Consider the following 21,615-nt stretch of genomic DNA (forward strand, 5'->3'; position numbering starts at 1 on the left):
GAAGAGGACGTTAGGAGAATACAGGGAGACTTGGATAGGCTGAGTGAGTGGGCAGATACTTGGCAGATGTCATTCAATGTGAATAAATGTGAAGTTATCCACTTTGGAAGCTGGAACAAGAGGGCAGAGTATTGTCTGAACGGTGTCAAGTTAGGTAAGGGAGAAATGCAAAGAGACCTAGGAGTCCTAGTTCACCAGTCAATGAAGGTGAATGAGCAAGTGCAACAGGCAGTGAAGAGGGCAAATGGAATGTTGGCCTTTGTTACAAGGGAAATTGAATACAAGAGCAAGGATGTTCTTTTGCATTTGTACAGGGCCCTGGTGAGACCACACCTGGAATATTGTGTACAGTTTTGGTCTCCAGGTTTAAGGAAGGACATTCTGGCAATTGAGGAAGTGCAGCGTAGATTCACTAGGTTGATTCCTGGGATGGCAGGGCTGTCTTACGCAGAGAGATTGGAGAGATTGGGCTTGTACACGCTGGAATTGAGGAGATTGAGAGGTTATCTGATTGAAACGTTTAAGATAATTAAAGGATTTGATAGGATTGAGGCGGGAAATATGTTCCAGATGTTGGGAGGCTCCAGTACCAGAGGGCATGGATTGAGAATAAGAGGTCAGTTATTTAAAACAGAGTTGAGGAAGAGCTTCTTCTCCCAGAGAGTTGTGGAGGTGTGGAATGCACTGCCTCGGAAGACGGTGGAGGCCAATTCTCTGGATGCTTTCATGAAGGAGCTAGATAGATATCTGATGGATAGGGGAATCAAGGGATATGGGGACAAGGCAGGGACTGGGTATTGATAGTGAATGATCAGCCATGATCTCAGAATGGCGGTGCAGACTCGAGGGGCCGAATGGACTACTTCTGCACCTATTGTCTATAAAAAGTAATGGATTTTGCCCAGTCCATCACGGGTAAAGCCCACCCAACCACTGAGCACACCTACATGAAACACTGTTGCAGGAAAGCATCATCAGGTACCTTCACCACCCAGGTCAAGCTCTCTTCTCACTGTTGCCATCAGGAAGAAGGAACAAGAACCTCAGGACTCACACCACCAGGTTCAAGAGTGTTGTCTACCCCTCAACCATCAGGCTCTTGAATAAAAAGGGATAACTGTACTCATGCCTCATCATTGAAATTTCCAACAACAATCATTTACAGACCTCAACTTATTACCAAAGAATGTATAAATTACACAACCTTGAAATTTGTTTGCTCACAGGTAGCCAAAAAGCAAGAAACCCAAAATAACCCAATTAAAAAAAAAGATTAAAAATAAAAATAAAAGGCAAACCCTTGATGTTCAAGGAAAAGAAAATGAAAACAAATCATGGAAATGATTGAAGTGAACAGCATTCCGAACCAAAACCGAGTCCTCGGATCTGAACCCTGGAGCAGCCCAGCGTAGGCCTCAAGCCTCACTTATCAGGTCATCATATTAGCACAGCAGCCTTTAATAGCCTCATTGCCGTGGAGATGACCATCATGGAAAACGAACGAAATCGGCTTTCGCTCTGGATCCAGACACCCTGCCTTTTCAGTCTATCTGAGCTGGTATTTAAATTGAACAAACAACAGAACAGCAAAAGACTCCAATGCCGTTGTGAAGAGCAATCATAATCGGCTCTCGCTCTGATCTAGGCATTGGAGCAAAACATTGTGAAGAGCGAGCAGAATTGGCTCTCGCTTCTGATCTAGGCCGTTTGTTAAATGAATGAATTTCATTCACATGTTCTATTTTTTTGAGTAAGGGCAATAACTCAGTTTTAGAATGTCCAAGTAAACTGGATGCTAGATTTAAGGACTGGACAGCTAAAGGAATAACAGTTCTTTGCAATATAATGAAAGAAGGAATACTGTTCAGTTTTGAAATGCTTAAAGAGAAACACTTATGTGACAATACGTTAATAGGACAGTTAAAAATGTAACCAAGGCAAGTACATGTTTGATAGAGCTATTTAGAAAAGCATATAATTCAGGTAACGGTAGTAGAATCATTTCAATCGTGTATACGGGTTTGTCAAATCTCAAAACACATTCAACTTCATACATTAAAACAAAATGGGAGAAGGAAGGAGGGATAATTATATCTGAGGAAGAATGGACAATAATATGGAGGTATCAATGGAAGTGTACCAGTTCTCAGAAATGGAGGGAGTTCAGATGGAAAAATTTGATAAGATATTTTATTACACCCTCTCAGAAATCCTATTATGGTCGTAACCTTCCTGCTTGCTGGAGAAATTGTGGAAATCAAAATGCAAACAATTATCATATTTTCTGGGAATGCCTCATTATCAAAGACTATTAGAGTTGGATACACAATGCTCTACAAGGCATCCTTAAATGTGAAATACCCTTAGAGAGTAAGACCATATATTTTGAATATATACCTCAAGAATGGTTGAAAAGAGATAAATATTTAATGAATATACTGCTGGTGGCTGGTAAAAAGACTCTTACTAGGAAATGGTTATTGCAGGAGAGCCCAACCTTTAATGCATGGATAGAAATTACAATGGCCTTTTAGAAAATCGAGAAGGTAACAACATCTGTTAATTATAAGTTGGAACAATTTGTTTCATACTGGTAAAAATGGTTTAACTACATAACAGCTCATAGACCTGATTTTATTCTTACAAATCAATGAATATGTTGTAAAAAAAGATCACTCCCTACTTGTACATAGTTTCCTCCTTTTGCTTGTTCTTTCTTTCCTCTCTTTTCTATAAGTGTATACCTCAGATAAATATTATGTAGAGCTTTGTGGCATTTATGACTATATGATATATATGTACGATATCTCAAATATGTCTTATGGAAATGTGTTTTGATGATGAACTTCAATTTAACAAAATGGCCAATTTGTTGGAATCTCAAGTAGACTCCCTTCAACATTGAAAGTCCTCAAGGTTTCCCAGCTAAATGAGCTCCACATTGACCTCATTGACCAAGTCTTCATGGCAGGAAAGATTATGACCAGGAACTCAACGCACCCTTTAGAGTGAGATCAGTTTTACCTGTCAGGCGGCTTTTAAGTCTTCTTCAGTTAGGACATTATCTCAATGGGTAGATGGACTTAGGTTTAACATCTAACAATATTACAATATCACCGTATACAATGCTGCACCACCAATGCAGTGTTGGATCACCAGGCAAAAGCATGAGGCAAAAATACTATCTATAAGTCAGATTGCAATAACTATTGATCCCTAAATTATATATCTTGTGGAAATAATTTTTCAGGATGAAAATAATTTATCTGATGATTTTCAAATTATCTAGACCTCCATTTGTCGGTAGACCTGATCCTGTCTGTAGGATGCCAAAGCCAACGATACCGGGGGACAGGGGGAATGCCTCGTTGGGACGGAGGCAGACATCTCCAAGGTAAGAGTTTTTGCCAGTTCTTAAACCTTAAATGTAACCTACGTACAGTATACATAATTAAAGTACAAAGTCTGTAAAGAGGGAATCACGGTAATGTATTAAGTTGTTTCAAGTTGGTGTGTTTTCACTGAATATCTGTACAGTTTTCAATATCCAACTCAAATTACATCCAGAAATGTAATTTGTTCTATTTATTTTCTGATAGTAAAATATTTTTCTTAATATTCTTGGGGGGTTCCATCGATTATCAATAATTCCCCAATCCTAATCCCCTGATTTATTTCAACTCTACCTAATGCATTCTTTAGTGGCTAACATAGAACAGTGCAGACCTTTCAAAGCATAAAGTTGCACCGACTTTTAAACTACTCTAAGATTATTTTAACACTTCCCTCCCACATAACTCTCCATTTTTATCTCAACCATGTGCCCATCTAGGAGTCTTTTAAATATCCCTAGTGTGTAGTATCTGCCTCTGCTACCACACTTGGCAGTAACATTTTGTGAACCCACCTCTCTGTGCATAAAAACCCCTCCTCTAACATGCTGCCTGTGCTTTCCTCCAACACTGTAAAATCATGCGCTCTTGTGTCAGCCATTTGCACCCTGGGGAAAAAGGCTGGATGTCTACTTTATCTATGCCTCTAGGCTCCTATAACACCTCTTTCAAGTCACCATTCATCCTCCTTCAAATAGAAAAGCCCTAGCTCACCCAACCTTTCCTCATAAGACATCTTTTCTAATTCAGGCTGCTTGCTGAAGTTTCTCATTCTTCCTATAATTAGGAGTCTAAAAGAGAACAGGATGGTCAGAGATAAGTCTAACCAGAGTTTCCTGGAGCAGCAACATCACCTCAGGGTTCTTGAGTTCAATCCTGAGTAATAAAGTGTAAGACACCATATGCCTCCTGGACCATCCTATCCATCGTGCAGCAACTTTGAAAGATCTATAGAAGTGGACTCTGTTAACAAACCTGCTATTAGCCTTGTAGTTGGCCTTCACGTTTGACCTTCCAAAGTACATTACTTCACATTTCTGAATTAAACTCTATCTGCCACCGCTCAGACCAACACTGCATCCTATCAATGTAACTTACGGCAACCTTTAATCCTATCCATAACGGCACCAATCTTTATTTATTTATTTATTTATTTATTATTGAGATACAACATGGAATAGGCCCTTCTGGCCTTTCGAGCCACACTGCCCAGAAATCCCTGAATTAATCTTAGCCTAAACACAGGACAATTGACAATGACCAATTAACCTACCAACCAGTACATCTTTGGTAGGAAACCCACACAGACACCAGGAAAACGTACAAACTCCTTACCACCAGTGACAGGAATGGAATTCAGGTCATTGAGCTAACCAGGATACGACTGTGCTGCACTTACGCTAGCGTGTTGCACCAACCTTGGTATCACCTGCAAACTAACAAAGAGCGAGGTCCCTTGGGGGACACCACTGACCACTGACCTCTAGGCAGAATGCACTCCTCCTATTGCCACTCTGTCTTGTCATCGAGCCTATTCTGAATCCAAACAGACAAGTTTCCCAGGATGCTATGCCTCTTGACCATCTGAATTAGCCTACCACAAAGAACATTGTTGACTGTCTTACTAACATCCATAATCACCACATCCACTATTCTACCTTCATCAATTTGCTTTTGTCAGAACTGGGAAGAATTCAATCAGACTTGTGAAGCCCAGCCTGTCTCTCACAAAGCTATGTAAATTATCAGAGTATGTTTCTCCGCTTTCTTAATGTCAACACGTTCTAGCATATCAGCCTGGTCTACACTGTCCTCACACTCATCATCGTCCACATACTCATCACTGTCCTCATACTCTTCTACACTGTCCTCAGACTCGTCAAACTCTTCACAGTCCTCACACTCGTCACTGTACTCACACTTGTCACACTCCTCACACTCAGCACTTTCCTGACACTTGTCACCCCCCTCATTCTCGTGACCGTTTATACAGTCGTCACATTCATTACCGTCCTCACACTTGTTACAAATTCGAGTCCTCCACTTGTCACTCTCCTCACACTCGTGACTCTTTACTCTCATCACCATCCTCACTCACATCACACTCGTCAATGCCCTCACAATTGTCACATGTCAGTATCCTCACAGGCCTCACCTTTCCCATACTCATCACCATCTATACTGTACTCACAATCATCATTGTTCTCACACACAGCACCACCCTCACACTCATCATACTTGTCAGTATCCTCACATTAGTCACACTAACCACCATTCTCACACTCATCACACATGTCACCGTGTGCACATTTGTCACTGTCCTCACACTTGTCACCATGCTCACACTCTTCGCAAGACTTAGTGACCTCACATTCGTCACTGTCCTCACACTTTATCACACTCCCATAACTCATCACTCTCCTCACACTTGTCACCGTCATCACACTCATCATACTCAACAGCATTCTCACAGTCCTCACCATTCTCACACTCATCACCATCTACACTGACCTCACAAAAATCACCATCACTGTTCTCACATAGCACCCTCCTCACACTCGTCACCAACATCTCACTCTTCACACAACTTACCGACCTCACACTCATCAACATCTACACTGTCCTCACACTCCTCACTATCCTCACACTTGCCACTTGTCACCATCCTCACAGTCATTGCTGTCTACAGTCCTCACACTTGTCACCATGATCCCACTGAGCACACTCAACAGTGTCCTCTCCGTTCTCACACTCGTCACCATCTAAACTGTCCTCACAATTATCACCATTATCACTATTTTCACACACAGCACCATCCTCACACTCATCAGAATTCTCACTTTAGTCACACTTATCACCATCCTCACACTCTTCACACCCCTAATTGACCTGACATTTATCACCGTCCACACTGTCCTTACACTTCTTATTTGTCACCATCCTCATTGTCCTCACAACTGTCAGTGTCTATATTGTCCTCATACATGTCACACTCCTCACTGCCCTCACATTTGTCACACTCGCCACTGTCCTCACCATTATCCTCACAGTCTTCAACATTTTCACACTTGTCAATGTCTACCATGTCCTCATACTCCTCACACTTGTCACACTCGTCACCATCTCACAATCATCACCATCAACACCATCCTCACATTTGTCAGCATCCTAGCACTCGTCTCTTCCTCACTCTCTTCATGCTTGTATTCTTCCTCACTGTCCTCACACTTAGCAAACATCAACATCCTAATGCTTGGCACAGTCCACACGTACAGCATTGTCCTCACAGTCCTCACAGTCCTCAACATTCTCACACTCATCATTGTCTACACTGTCCTCCCACTCTTCACTGTCCACACACTTGTCATGCTCAACTCTGTCCTCACCTTCATCACACTTCACAGCATCTTCACAGTCGTCAGCATTCCACATTCGTAATTGTATACACATTCCTCACAGACTTCACACTTGTCACTGTTCTCACTGTCCCCACTGTCCTCACACTCATCACTGTCCTCACAGTCCCCACTGTCCTCACACTCATCACTGACATCACAGTCCCCACTGTCCTCACACTCATCACCGTCCTCACAGTCCCCACTGTCCTCACACTCATCACTGTCCTCACAGTCCCCACTGTCCTCACAGTCATCTCTGTCCTCACACTCATCACCGTCCTCACAGTCCCCACTGTCCTCACACTCATCACTGTCCTCACAGTCCCCACAGTCCTCACACTCATCACTGTCCTCACAGTCCCCACTGTCCTCACACACATCACTGTCCTCACAGTCCCTACTGTCCTCACACACATCACTGTCCTCACAGTCCCCACTGTCCTCACACTCATCACTGTCCTCACAGACCCCACTGTCCTCACACTCATCACTGTCCTCACAGTCCCCACTGTCCTCACACTCATCACTGTCCTCACAGACCCCACTGTCCTCACACTCATCACTGTCCTCACAGTCCCCACTGACCTCCCACTCATCACTGTCCTCACAGACCCCACTGTCCTCACACACATCACTGTCCTCACAGACCCCACTGTCCTCACACTCATCACTGTCCTCACAGACCCCACTGTCCTCACACTCATCACTGTCCTCACAGTCCCCACTGTCCTCACACTCATCACTGTCCTCACAGTCCCCACTGACCTCACACTCATCACTGTCCTCACAGTCCCCACAGTCCCCACACTCATCACTGTCCTCACAGACCCCACTGACCTCACAGTCATCAATGTCCTCACAGTCCCCACAGTCCCCACACTCATCACTGTCCTCACAGTCCCCACTGTCCTCACTCTCATCACTGTCCTCACAGTCCCCACTGTCCTCACAGTCCCCACTGACCTCACACTCATCACGGTCCTCACAGTCCCCACTGTTCTCACACTCATCACTGTCCTCACAGTCCCCACTGTCCTCACACTCATCACTGTCCTCACAGTTCCCACTGACCTCACACTCATCACTGTCCTCACAGTCCCCACTGTTCTCACACTCATCACTGTCCTCACAGTCCCCACAGTCCTCACACTCATCACTGTACTCACAGTCCCCACTGTCCTCACACTCATCACTGTCCTCACAGTCCCCACAGTCCCCACACTCATCACTGTCCTCACAGTTCCCACAGTCCTCACACTCATCACTGTACTCACAGTCCCCACTGACCTCACACTCATCACGGTCCTCACAGTCCCCACTGTTCTCACACTCATCACTGTCCTCACAGTCCCCACTGTCCTCACACTCATCACTGTCCTCACAGTCCCCACTGACCTCACACTCATCACTGTCCTCACAGTCCCCACTGTCCACAAACTCATCACTGTCCTCACAGTCCCCACTGTCCTCACACTCATCACTGTCCTCACAGACCCCACTGTCCTCACACTCATCACTGTCCTCACAGTCCCCACTGTCCTCACACTCATCACTGTACTCACAGTCCCCACTGTCCTCACACTCATCACTGTCCTCACAGTCCCCACTGTCCACAAACTCATCACTGTCCTCACAGTCCCCACTGTCCTCACACTCATCACTGTCCTCACAGTCCCCACAGTCCCCACACTCATCACTGTCCTCACAGTCATCACTGTCCTCACAGTCCCCACTGTCCTCAAACTCATCACTGTCCTCACAGTCCCCACTGTCCTCACACTCATCACTGTCCTCACAGTCCCCACTGTCCTCACACTCATCACTGTCCTCACAGACCCCACTGACCTCACACACATCACTGTCCTCACAGTCCCCACTGTCCACAAACTCATCACTGTCCTCACAGTCCCCACTGTCCTCACAGTCATCAATGTCCTCACAGTCCCCACGTACCTCACACTCATCACTGTCCTCACAGACCCCAGTGTCCTCACACTCATCACTGTCCTCACAGTCCCCACTGTCTTCACACTCATCACTGTCCTCACAGTCCCCACAGTCCTCACACTCATCACTGTCCTCACAGTTCCTACTGTCCTCAACCTCATCACTGTCTTCACAGTCCCAACTGACCTCACACTCATCACTGTCCTCCCTGTCCCCACTGTCTTCACCCTCATCACTGTCCACAAAGTCCCAACTGACCTCACACTCATCACTGTCCTCACCGTCCCCACTGTCTTCACAATCATCACTGTCCTCACAGTCCCCACTGACCTCACACTCATCACTGTCCTCACAGTCCCCACTGACCTCACACTCATCACTGTCCTCACAGTCCCCACTGTCCTCACACTCATCACTGTCCTCACAGTCCCCACTGTCCTCACAGTCATCAATGTCCTCACAGTCCCCATGTACCTCACACTCATCACTGTCCTCACAGTCCCCACTGTCCTCACACTCATCACTGTGCTCACAGTCCCCACTGTCTTCACACTCATCACTGTCCTCACAGTCCCCACAGTCCTCATACTCATCACTGTCCTCACACTCATCACTGTGCTCACAGTCCCCACTGTCCTCACACTCATCACTGTCCTCACAGTCCCCACAGTCCTCACACTCATCACTGTCCTCACAGTTCCTACTGTCCTCAACCTCATCACTGTCCTCACCGTCCCCACAGATCTCACACTCATCACTGTCCTCACAGTCCCCAGTGTCCTCACACTCATCACTGTCCTCACAGTCCCCACTGTCCTCACACTCATCACTGTCCTCACAGTCCCCACTGACCTCACCCTCATCACTGTCCTCACAGCCCCCACTGACCTCACACTCATCACTGTCCTCACACTCATCACTGTTCTTCCTGCCACAGTCTTCACACTCATTACCGTCCTCACAGTCCCCACTGACATCACACTCATTACTGTCCTCACAGTCCCCACTGTCCTCACACTCATCACTGTCCTCACAGTCCCCACTGGCCTCACCACACTCATCACTGTCCTCACAGTCCCACTGTACTCACACTCATCACTATCCTCACAGTCCCCTCTGTACTCACACTCATCACTGTCCTCACAGCCCCCACTGTCCTCACACTCATCACTGTTCTTCCTGCCACAGTCTTCACACTCATTACCGTCCTCACAGTCCCCACTGACATCACACTCATTACCGTCCTCACAGTACCCACCGTTCTCAAACTTGTCACTGTCGTCACACTCATCACTGTTCTCACAGTCCCCACTCACCTCACACTCATCACTGTCCTCACTGTCCTACTGTCCTCACCCTCTTCACTGTCCTCACAGTCCCCACTGTCCTCACTCTTATCACTGTCCTCACAGTCCCCACTGTTCTCACTCTTGTCACTGTCCGCACACTCATCACTGTCCTCACAGTCCCCACTGTCCTCACTCTTATCACTGTCCTCACAGTCCCCACTGTTCTCACTCTTGTCACTGTCCGCACACTCATCACTGTTCTCACAGACCCCACTGTCTTCACACTCATCACCGTCCACACACTCCTACTGTCCTCAACCTCATCACTGTCCTCACAGCCCCCACTGTCCTCACACTCATCACTGTCCTCACAGACCCCACTGACCTCACACACATCACTGTCCTCACAGTCCCCACTGTCCTCACACTCATCACTGTCCTCACAGTCCCCACTGTCCTCACAGTCCCCACTGTCCTCACCGTCATCAATGTCCTCACAGTCCCCACGTACCTAACACTCATCACTGTCCTCACAGACCCCAGTGTCCTCACAATCATCACTGTCCTCACAGTCCCCACTGTCCTCACAGTCATCAATGTCCTCACAGTCCCCACGTACCTCACAATCATCACTGTCTTCACAGTCCCCACTGACCTCACACGCATCACTGTCCTCACAGTCCCCACTGTCCTCACAGTCCCCACTGTCCTCACAGTCATCAATGTCCTCACAGTCCCCACGTACCTCACACTCATCAATGTCCTCACAGTCCCCACGTACCTTACACTCATCTCGGTTCTCACAGTCCCCACAGTCCTCACATTCATCACTGTCCTCACAGTCCCCACTGTCCTCACACTCATCACTGTCCTCACAGTCCCCACAGTCCCCACACTCATCACTGTCCTCACCGTTCCTACTGTCCTCAACCTCATCACTGTCTTCACAGTCCCAACTGACCTCACACTCATCACTGTCCTCACAGTCATCACTGTCCTCACACTCATCACTGTCCTCACAGTCCCCAATGTCCTCACACTCATCACTGTCCTCACAGACCCCACTGTCCTCACACTCATCACTGTCCTCACAGACCCCACTGACCTCACACACATCACTGTCCTCACAGTCCCCACTGTCCTCATACTCATCACTGTCCTCACAGTCCCCACTGTCCTCACAGTCATCACTGTCCTCACAGTCCCCACTGTCCTCACACTCATCACTGTCCTCACAGTCCCCACGTACCTCACACTCATCACTGTCCTCACAGACCCCAGTGTCCTCACACTCATCACTGTGCTCACAGTCCCCACTGTCCTCACACTCATCACTGTCCTCACCGTCCCCACTGTCTTCACAATCATCACTGTCCTCACAGTCCCCACTGACCTCACACTCATCACTGTCCTCACAGTCCCCACTGACCTCACACTCATCACTGTCCTCACAGTCCCCAGTGTCCTCACACTCATCACTGTCCTCACAGTCCCCACTGTCCTCACACTCATCACTGTCCTCACAGTCCCAACAGTACTCACACTCATCACCGTCCTCACAGTCCCCACTGTCCTCACACTCATCACTGTCCTCACAGTCCCCACTGTCCTCACACTCATCACTGTCCTCACAGTCCCCACTGACCTCACACTCATCACTGTCCTCACAGCCCCCACTGACCTCACACTCATCACTGTTCTTCCTGCCACAGTCTTCACACTCATTACCGTCCTCACAGTACCCACCGTTCTCACACTTGTCACTGTCGTCACACTCATCAGCAACCTCACTGTCCTCACCCTCGTCACACTCATCAGCAACCTCACTGTCCTCACCCTCGTCACACTCATCAGCAACCTCACTGTCCTCACCCTCGTCACACTCATCAGCAACCTCACTGTCCTCACCCTCCTCACACTCATCAGCAACCTCACTGTCCTCACCCTCGTCACACTCATCAGCAACCTCACTGTCCTCACCCTCCTCACACTCATCAGCAACCTCACTGTCCTCACCCTCGTCACACTCATCAGCAACCTCACTGTCCTCACCCTCCTCACACTCATCAGCAACCTCACTGTCCTCACCCTCGTCACACTCATCAGCAACCTCACTGTCCTCACCCTCGTCACACTCATCAGCAACCTCACTGTCCTCACCCTCGTCACACTCATCAGCAACCTCACTGTCCTCACCCTCGTCACACTCATCAGCAACCTCACTGTCCTCACCCTCGTCACACTCATCAGCAACCTCACTGTCCTCACCCTCGTCACACTCATCAGCAACCTCACTGTCCTCACCCTCGTCACACTCATCAGCAACCTCACTGTCCTCACCCTCGTCACACTCATCAGCAACCTCACTGTCCTCACCCTCGTCACACTCATCAGCAACCTCACTGTCCTCACCCTCGTCACACTCATCAGCAACCTCACTGTCCTCACCCTCGTCACACTCATCAGCAACCTCACTGTCCTCACCCTCGTCACACTCATCAGCAACCTCACTGTCCTCACCCTCGTCACACTCATCAGCAACCTCACTGTCCTCACCCTCGTCACACTCATCAGCAACCTCACTGTCCTCACCCTCCTCACACTCATCAGCAACCTCACTGTCCTCACCCTCCTCACACTCATCAGCAACCTCACTGTCCTCACCCTCGTCACACTCATCAGCAACCTCACTGTCCTCACCCTCGTCACACTCATCAGCAACCTCACTGTCCTCACCCTCGTCACACTCATCAGCAACCTCACTGTCCTCACCCTCGTCACACTCATCAGCAACCTCACTGTCCTCACCCTCGTCACACTCATCAGCAACCTCACTGTCCTCACCCTCGTCACACTCATCAGCATCCTCACTGTCCTCACCCTCGTCACACTCATCAGCAACCTCACTGTCCTCACCCTCGTCACACTCATCAGCAACCTCACTGTCCTCACCCTCGTCACACTCATCAGCAACCTCACTGTCCTCACCCTCGTCACACTCATCAGCAACCTCACTGTCCTCACCCTCGTCACACTCATCAGCAACCTCACTGTCCTCACCCTCGTCACACTCATCAGCAACCTCACTGTCCTCACCCTCGTCACACTCATCAGCAACCTCACTGTCCTCACCCTCGTCACACTCATCAGCAACCTCACTGTCCTCACCCTCGTCACACTCATCAGCAACCTCACTGTCCTCACCCTCGTCACACTCATCAGCAACCTCACTGTCCTCACCCTCGTCACACTCATCAGCAACCTCACTGTCCTCACCCTCGTCACACTCATCAGCAACCTCACTGTCCTCACCCTCGTCACACTCATCAGCAACCTCACTGTCCTCACCCTCGTCACACTCATCAGCAACCTCACTGTCCTCACCCTCGTCACACTCATCAGCAACCTCACTGTCCTCACCCTCGTCACACTCATCAGCAACCTCACTGTCCTCACCCTCGTCACACTCATCAGCAACCTCACTGTCCTCACCCTCGTCACACTCATCAGCAACCTCACTGTCCTCACCCTCGTCACACTCATCAGCAACCTCACTGTCCTCACCCTCGTCACACTCATCAGCAACCTCACTGTCCTCACGTCCTCACACTCATCAGCAACCTCACTGTCCTCACCCTCGTCACACTCATCAGCAACCTCACTGTCCTCACCCTCGTCACACTCATCAGCAACCTCAGTGTCCTCACCCTCGTCACACTCATCAGCAACCTCACTGTCCTCACCCTCGTCACACTCATCAGCAACCTCACTGTCCTCACCCTCGTCACACTCATCAGCAACCTCACTGTCCTCACCCTCGTCACACTCATCAGCAACCTCACTGTCCTCGCACCCTCGTCACACTCACTCCACCCGCACACTCACAGCTCACCTCACGGCCTCCGTCACACTCATCAGCAACCTCACTGTCCTCACCCTCGTCACACTCATCAGCAACCTCACTGTCCTCACCCCTCCGTCACACTCATCAGCAACCTCACTGTCCTCACCCTCGTCACACTCATCAGCAACCTCACTGTCCTCACCCTCGTCACACTCATCAGCAACCTCACTGTCCTCACCCTCGTCACACTCATCAGCAACCTCACTGTCCTCACCCTCGTCACACTCATCAGCAACCTCACTGTCCTCACCCTCGTCACACTCATCAGCAACCTCACTGTCCTCACCCTCGTCACACTCATCAGCAACCTCACTGTCCTCACCCTCGTCACACTCATCAGCAACCTCACTGTCCTCACCTCGTCACACTCATCAGCAACCTCACTGTCCTCACCCTCGTCACACTCATCAGCAACCTCACTGTCCTCACCCTCGTCACACTCATCAGCAACCTCACTGTCCTCACCCTCGTCACACTCATCAGCAACCTCACTGTCCTCACCCTCGTCACACTCATCAGCAACCTCACTGTCCTCACCCTCGTCACATCTCATCAGCAACCTCACTGTCCTCACCCTCGTCACACTCATCAGCAACCTCACTGTCCTCACCCTCGTCACACTCATCAGCAACCTCACTGTCCTCACCCTCGTCACACTCATCAGCAACCTCACTGTCCTCACCCTCGTCACACTCATCAGCAACCTCACTGTCCTCACCCTCGTCACACTCATCAGCAACCTCACTGTCCTCACCCTCGTCACACTCATCAGCAACCTCACTGTCCTCACCCTCGTCACACTCATCAGCAACCTCACTGTCCTCACCCTCGGTCACACTCATCAGCAACCTCACTGTCCTCAACCCTCGTCACACTCATCAGCAACCTCACTGTCCTCACCCTCGTCACACTCATCAGCAACCTCACTGTCCTCACCCTCGTCACACTCATCAGCAACCTCACTGTCCTCACCCTCGTCACACTCATCAGCAACCTCACTGTCCTCACCCTCGTCACACTCATCAGCAACCTCACTGTCCTCACCCTCGTCACACTCATCAGCAACCTCACTCCACCCTCGTCACACTCATCAGCAACCTCACTGTCCTCACCCTCGTCACACTCATCAGCAACCTCACTGTCCTCGTCACACTCACACACTCATCAGCAACCCTCTCACTGTCATCAGCACCCTCACGTCCTCACCTCACTCATCAGCAACCTCACTGTCCTCACCCTCGTCACACTCATCAGCAACCTCACTGTCCTCACCCTCGTCCTCAGTCAACCCACTCTCACCGTCATCAGCAACCTCACTGTCCTCACCCTCGTCACACTCATCAGCAACCTCACTGTCCCTCACCCTCGTCACACTCATCAGCAACCTCACTGTCCTCACCCTCGTCACACTCATCAGCAACCTCACTGTCCTCACCCTCAGTCACACTCATCAGCAACCTCACTGTCCTCACCCTCGTCACACTCATCAGCAACCTCACTGTCCTCACCCTCGTCACACTCATCAGCAACCTCACTGTCCTCACCCTCGTCACACTCATCAGCAACCTCACTGTCCTCCACCCTCGTCACACTCATCAGCAACCTCACTGTCCTCACCCTCGTCACACTCATCAGCAACCTCACTGTCCTCACCCTCGTCACACTCATCAGCAACCTCACTGTCCTCACCCTCGTCACACTCATCAGCAACCTCACTGTCCTCACCCCGTCCACTCATCCTCACTGTCCACCTCCACTCATCAGCAACCTCACTGTCCTCACCCTCGTCACACTCATCAGCAACCTCACTGTCCTCACCCTCGTCACACTCATCAGCAACCTCACTGTCCTCACCCTCGTCACACTCATCAGCAACCTCACTGTCCTCACCCTCGTCACACTCATCAGCAACCTCACTGTCCTCACCCTCGTCACACTCATCAGCAACCTCACTGTCCTCACCCTCGTCACACTCATCAGCAACCTCACTGTCCTCACCCTCGTCACACTCATATCAGCACCTCACTGTCCTCTACCCTCGTCACACTCATCAGCAACCTCACTGTCCTCACCCTCGTCACACTCATCAGCAACCTCACTGTCCTCACCCTCGTCACACTCATCAGCAACCTCACTGTCCTCACCCCTCGTCACACTCATCAGCAACCTCACTGTCCTCACCCTCGTCACACTCATCAGCAACCTCACTGTCCTCACCCTCGTCACACTCATCAACCTCACTGTCCTCACCCTCGTCACACTCATCAGCAACCTCACTGTCCTCACCCTCGTCACACTCATCAGCAACCTCACTGTCCTCACCCTCGTCACACTCATCAGCAACCTCACTGTCCTCACCCTCGTCACACTCATCAGCAACCTCACTGTCCTCACCCTCGTCACACTCATCAGCAACCTCACTGTCCTCACCCTCGTCACACTCATCAGCAACCTCACTGTCCTCACCCTCGTCACACTCATCAGCAACCTCACTGTCCTCACCCTCGTCACACTCATCAGCAACCTCACTGTCCTCACCCTCGTCACACTCATCAGCAACCTCACTGTCCTCACCCTCGTCACACTCATCAGCAACCTCACTGTCCTCACCCTCGTCACACTCATCAGCAACCTCACTGTCCTCACCCTCGTCACACTCATCAGCAACCTCACTGTCCTCACCCTCGTCACACTCATCAGCAACCTCACTGTCCTCACCCTCGTCACACTCATCAGCAACCTCACTGTCCTCACCCTCGTCACACTCATCAGCAACCTCACTGTCCTCACCCTCGTCACACTCATCAGCAACCTCAACTGTCCTCACCCTCGTCACACTCATCAGCAACCTCACTGTCCTCACCCTCGTCACACTCATGCAGCAACCTCACTGTCCTCACCCTCGTCACACTCATCAGCAACCTCACTGTCCTCACCCTCGTCACACTCATCAGCAACCTCACTGTCCTCACCCTCGTCACACTCATCAGCAACCTCACTGTCCTCACCCTCGTCACACTCATCAGCAACCTCACTGTCCTCACCCTCGTCACACTCATCAGCAACCTCACTGTCCTCACCCTCGTCACACTCATCAGCCACCTCACTGTCCTCACCCTCGTCACACTCATCAGCAACCTCACTGTCCTCACCTCGTCACACTCATCAGCAACCTCACTGTCCTCACCCTCGTCACACTCATCAGCAACCTCACTGTCCTCACCCTCGTCACACTCATCAGCAACCTCACTGTCCTCACCCTCGTCACACTCATCAGCAACCTCACTGTCCTCACCCTCGTCACACTCATCAGCAACCTCACTGTCCTCACCCTCGTCACACTCATCAGCAACCTCACTGTCCTCACCCTCGTCACACTCATCAGCAACCTCACTGTCCTCACCCTCGTCACACTCATCAGCAACCTCACTGTCCTCACCCTCGTCACACTCATCAGCAACCTCACTGTCCTCACCCTCGTCACACTCATCAGCAACCTCACTGTCCTCACCCTCGTCACACTCATCAGCAACCTCACTGTCCTCACCCTCGTCACACTCATCAGCAACCTCACTGTCCTCACCCTCGTCACACTCATCAGCAACCTCACTGTCCTCACCCTCGTCACACTCATCAGCAACCTCACTGTCCTCACCCTCGTCACACTCATCAGCAACCTCACTGTCCTCACCCTCGTCACACTCATCAGCAACCTCACTGTCCTCACCCTCGTCACACTCATCAGCAACCTCACTGTCCCTCACCCTCGTCACACTCATCAGCAACCTCACTGTCCTCACCCTCGTCACACTCATCAGCAACCTCACTGTCCTCACCCTCGTCACACTCATCAGCAACCTCACTGTCCTCACCCTCGTCACACTCATCAGCAACCTCACTGTCCTCACCCTCGTCACACTCATCAGCAACCTCACTGTCCTCACCCTCGTCACACTCATCAGCAACCTCACTGTCCTCACCCTCGTCACACTCATCAGCAACCTCACTGTCCTCACCCTCGTCACACTCATCAGCAACCTCACTGTCCTCACCCTCGTCACACTCATCAGCAACCTCACTGTCCTCACCCTCGTCACACTCATCAGCAACCTCACTGTCCTCACCCTCGTCACACTCATCAGCAACCTCACTGTCCTCACCCTCGTCACACTCATCAGCAACCTCACTGTCCTCACCCTCTGTCCACACTCATCAGCAACCTCACTGTCCCTCACCCGTCCTCACCTCGTCACACTCATCAGCAACCTCACTGTCCTCACCCTCTCGTCACACTCATCAGGCAACCTCACTGTCCTCACCCTCGTCACACTCATCAGCAACCTCACTGTCCTCACCCTCGTCACACTCATCAGCAACCTCACTGTCCTCACCCTCGTCACATCTGATCACTCATCAGCAACCTCACTGTCCTCACCCTCGTCACACTCATCAGCAACCTCACTGTCCTCACCCTCGTCACACTCATCAGCAACCTCACTGTCCTCACCCTCGTCACACTCATCAGCAACCTCACTGTCCTCACCCTCGTCACACTCATCAGCAACCTCACTGTCCTCACCCTCGTCACACTCATCAGCAACCTCACTGTCCTCACCCCTCGTCACAACTCATCAGCAACCTCACTGTCCTCACCCTCGTCACACTCATCAGCAACCTCACTGTCCTCACCTGACCCTCGTCACACTCATCAGCAACCTCACTGTCCTCACCCTCGTCACACTCATCAGCAAACTCCTGTCACTCGACTCACCCTCGTCACACTCATCAGCAACCTCACTGTCCTCACCCTCGTCACACTCATCAGCAACCTCACTGTCCTCACCCTCGTCACACTCATCAGCAACCTCACTGTCCTCACCCTCGTCACACTCATCAGCAACCTCACTGTCCTCACCCTCGTCACACTCATCAGCAACCTCACTGTCCTCACCCTCGTCACAACTCATCAGCAACCTCACTGTCCTCACCCTCGTCACACTCATCAGCAACTCACTGTCCTCACCCTCGTCACACTCATCAGCAACCTCACTGTCCTCACCCTCGTCACACTCATCAGCAACCTCACTGTCCTCACCCTCGTCACACTCATCAGCAACCTCACTGTCCTCACCCTCGTCACACTCATCAGCAACCTCACTGTCCTCACCCTCGTCACACTCATCAGCAACCTCACTGTCCTCACCCTCGTCACACTCATCAGCAACCTCACTGTCCTCACCCTCGTCACACTCATCAGCAACCTCACTGTCCTCACCCTCGTCACACTCATCAGCAACCTCACTGTCCTCACCCTCGTCACACTCATCAGCAACCTCACTGTCCTCACCCTCGTCACACTCATCAGCAACCTCACTGTCCTCACCCTCGTCACACTCATCAGCAACCTCACTGTCCTCACCCTCGTCACACTCATCAGCAACCTCACTGTCCTCACCCTCGTCACACTCATCAGCAACCTCACTGTCCTCAACCCTCGTCACACTCATCAGCAACCTCACTGTCCTCACCCTCGTCACACTCATCAGCAACCTCACTGTCCTCACCCTCGTCACACTCATCAGCAACCTCACTGTCCTCACCCTCGTCACACTCATCAGCAACCTCACTGTCCTCACCCTCGTCACACTCATCAGCAACCTCACTGTCCTCACCCTCGTCACACTCATCAGCAACCTCACTGTCCTCACCCTCGTCACACTCATCAGCAACCTCACTGTCCTCACCCTCGTCACACTCATCAGCAACCTCACTGTCCTCACCCTCGTCACACTCATCAGCAACCTCACTGTCCTCACCCTCGTCACACTCATCAGCAACCTCACTGTCCTCACCCTCGTCACACTCATCAGCAACCTCACTGTCCTCACCTCGTCACACTCATCAGCACCTCACTGTCCTCACCCTCGTCACACTCATCAGCAACCTCACTGTCCTCACCCTCGTCACACTCATCAGCAACCTCACTGTCCTCACCCTCGTCACACTCATCAGCAACCTCACTGTCCTCACCCTCGTCACACTCATCAGCAACCTCACTGTCCTCACCCTCGTCACACTCATCAAGCAACCTCACTGTCCTCACCCTCGTCACACTCATCAGCAACCTCCACTGTCCTCACCCTCGTCACACTCATCAGCAACCTCACTGTCCTCACCCTCGTCACACTCATCAGCAACCTCACTGTCCTCACCCTCGTCACACTCATCAGCAACCTCACTGTCCTCACCCTCGTCACACTCATCAGCAACCTCACTGTCCTCACCCTCGTCACACTCATCAGCAACCTCACTGTCCTCACCCTCGTCACACTCATCAGCAACCTCACTGTCCTCACCCTCGTCACACTCATCAGCAACCTCACTGTCCTCACCCTCGTCACACTCATCAGCAACCTCACTGTCCTCACCCCTCGTCACACTCATCAGCAACCTCACTGTCCTCACCCTCGTCACACTCATCAGCAACCTCACTGTCCTCACCCTCGTCACACTCATCAGCAACCTCACTGTCCTCACCCTCGTCACACTCATCAGCAACCTCACTGTCCTCACCCTCGTCACACTCATCAGCAACCTCACTGTCCTCACCCTCGTCACACTCATCAGCAACCTCACTGTCCTCACCCTCGTCACACTCATCAGCAACCTCACTGTCCTCACCTCGTCACACTCATCAGCAACCTCACTGTCCTCACCCTCGTCACACTCATCAGCAACCTCACTGTCCTCACCCTCGGTCACACTCATCAGCAACCTCACTGTCCTCACCCTCGTCACTACTCAATCACAGCAACCTCACTGTCCTCACCCTCGTCACACTCATCAGCAACCTCACTGTCCTCACCCTCGTCACACTCATCAGCAACCTCACTGTCCTCACCCTCGTCACACTCATCAGCAACCTCACTGTCCTCACCCCTCGTCACACTCATCAGCAACCTCACTGTCCTCACCCTCGTCACACTCATCAGCAACCCTCACTGTCCTCACCCTCGTCACACTCATCAGCAACCTCACTGTCCTCACCCTCGTCACACTCATCAGCAACCTCACTGTCCTCACCCTCGTCACACTCATCCAGCAACCTCACTGTCCTCACCCTCGTCACACTCATCAGCAACCTCACTGTCCTCAACCCTCGTCACACTCATCAGGCAACCTCACTGTCCTCACCTCGTCACACTCATCAGCAACCGTCACTGTCCTCACCCTCGTCACACTCATCAGCAGAACCTCACTGTCCTCACCCTCGTCACACTCATCAGCAACCTCACTGTCCTCTACCTCGTCACACTCTCAGCAACCTCACTGTCCTCACCCTCGTCACACTCATCAGCAACCTCCACTGTCCTCACCCTCGTCACACTCATCAGCAACCTCACTGTCCTACCCTCGTCACAGCTCTCATCAGCAACCTCACTGTCCTCACCTCGTCACACTCATCAGCATCCTCACTGTCCTCACCCTCGTCACACTCATCAGCAACCTCACTGTCCTCACCCTCGTCACACCTCATCAGCAACCTCACTGTCCTCACCCTCGTCACAACTCATCAGCAACCTCACTGTCCTCACCCTCGTCACACTCATCAGCAACCTCACTGTCCTCACCCTCGTCACACTCATCAGCAACCTCACTGTCCTCACCACTGTCATGTCCCTACA

General features: G+C 50.9%; 1 protein-coding gene across 1 annotated transcript in view; it reads left to right on the forward strand.

The window, feature by feature from the left end:
- Window positions 1-21,615, forward strand: part of lcp2a (lymphocyte cytosolic protein 2a) — a 188,096-nt gene that overhangs the window by 135,195 nt on the left and 31,286 nt on the right. The window contains exons 13-14 of the mRNA XM_059990762.1: window positions 3,290-3,394; window positions 11,739-11,764. Of these exons, the coding sequence (XP_059846745.1) occupies window positions 3,290-3,394; window positions 11,739-11,764 (131 nt within the window). The remainder of the gene's footprint in view (window positions 1-3,289; window positions 3,395-11,738; window positions 11,765-21,615) is intronic.

This window comes from Hypanus sabinus, chromosome 15 (genome assembly GCF_030144855.1).
Source record: "Hypanus sabinus isolate sHypSab1 chromosome 15, sHypSab1.hap1, whole genome shotgun sequence".
Classification (NCBI taxonomy): Eukaryota; Metazoa; Chordata; class Chondrichthyes; order Myliobatiformes; family Dasyatidae; genus Hypanus; species Hypanus sabinus.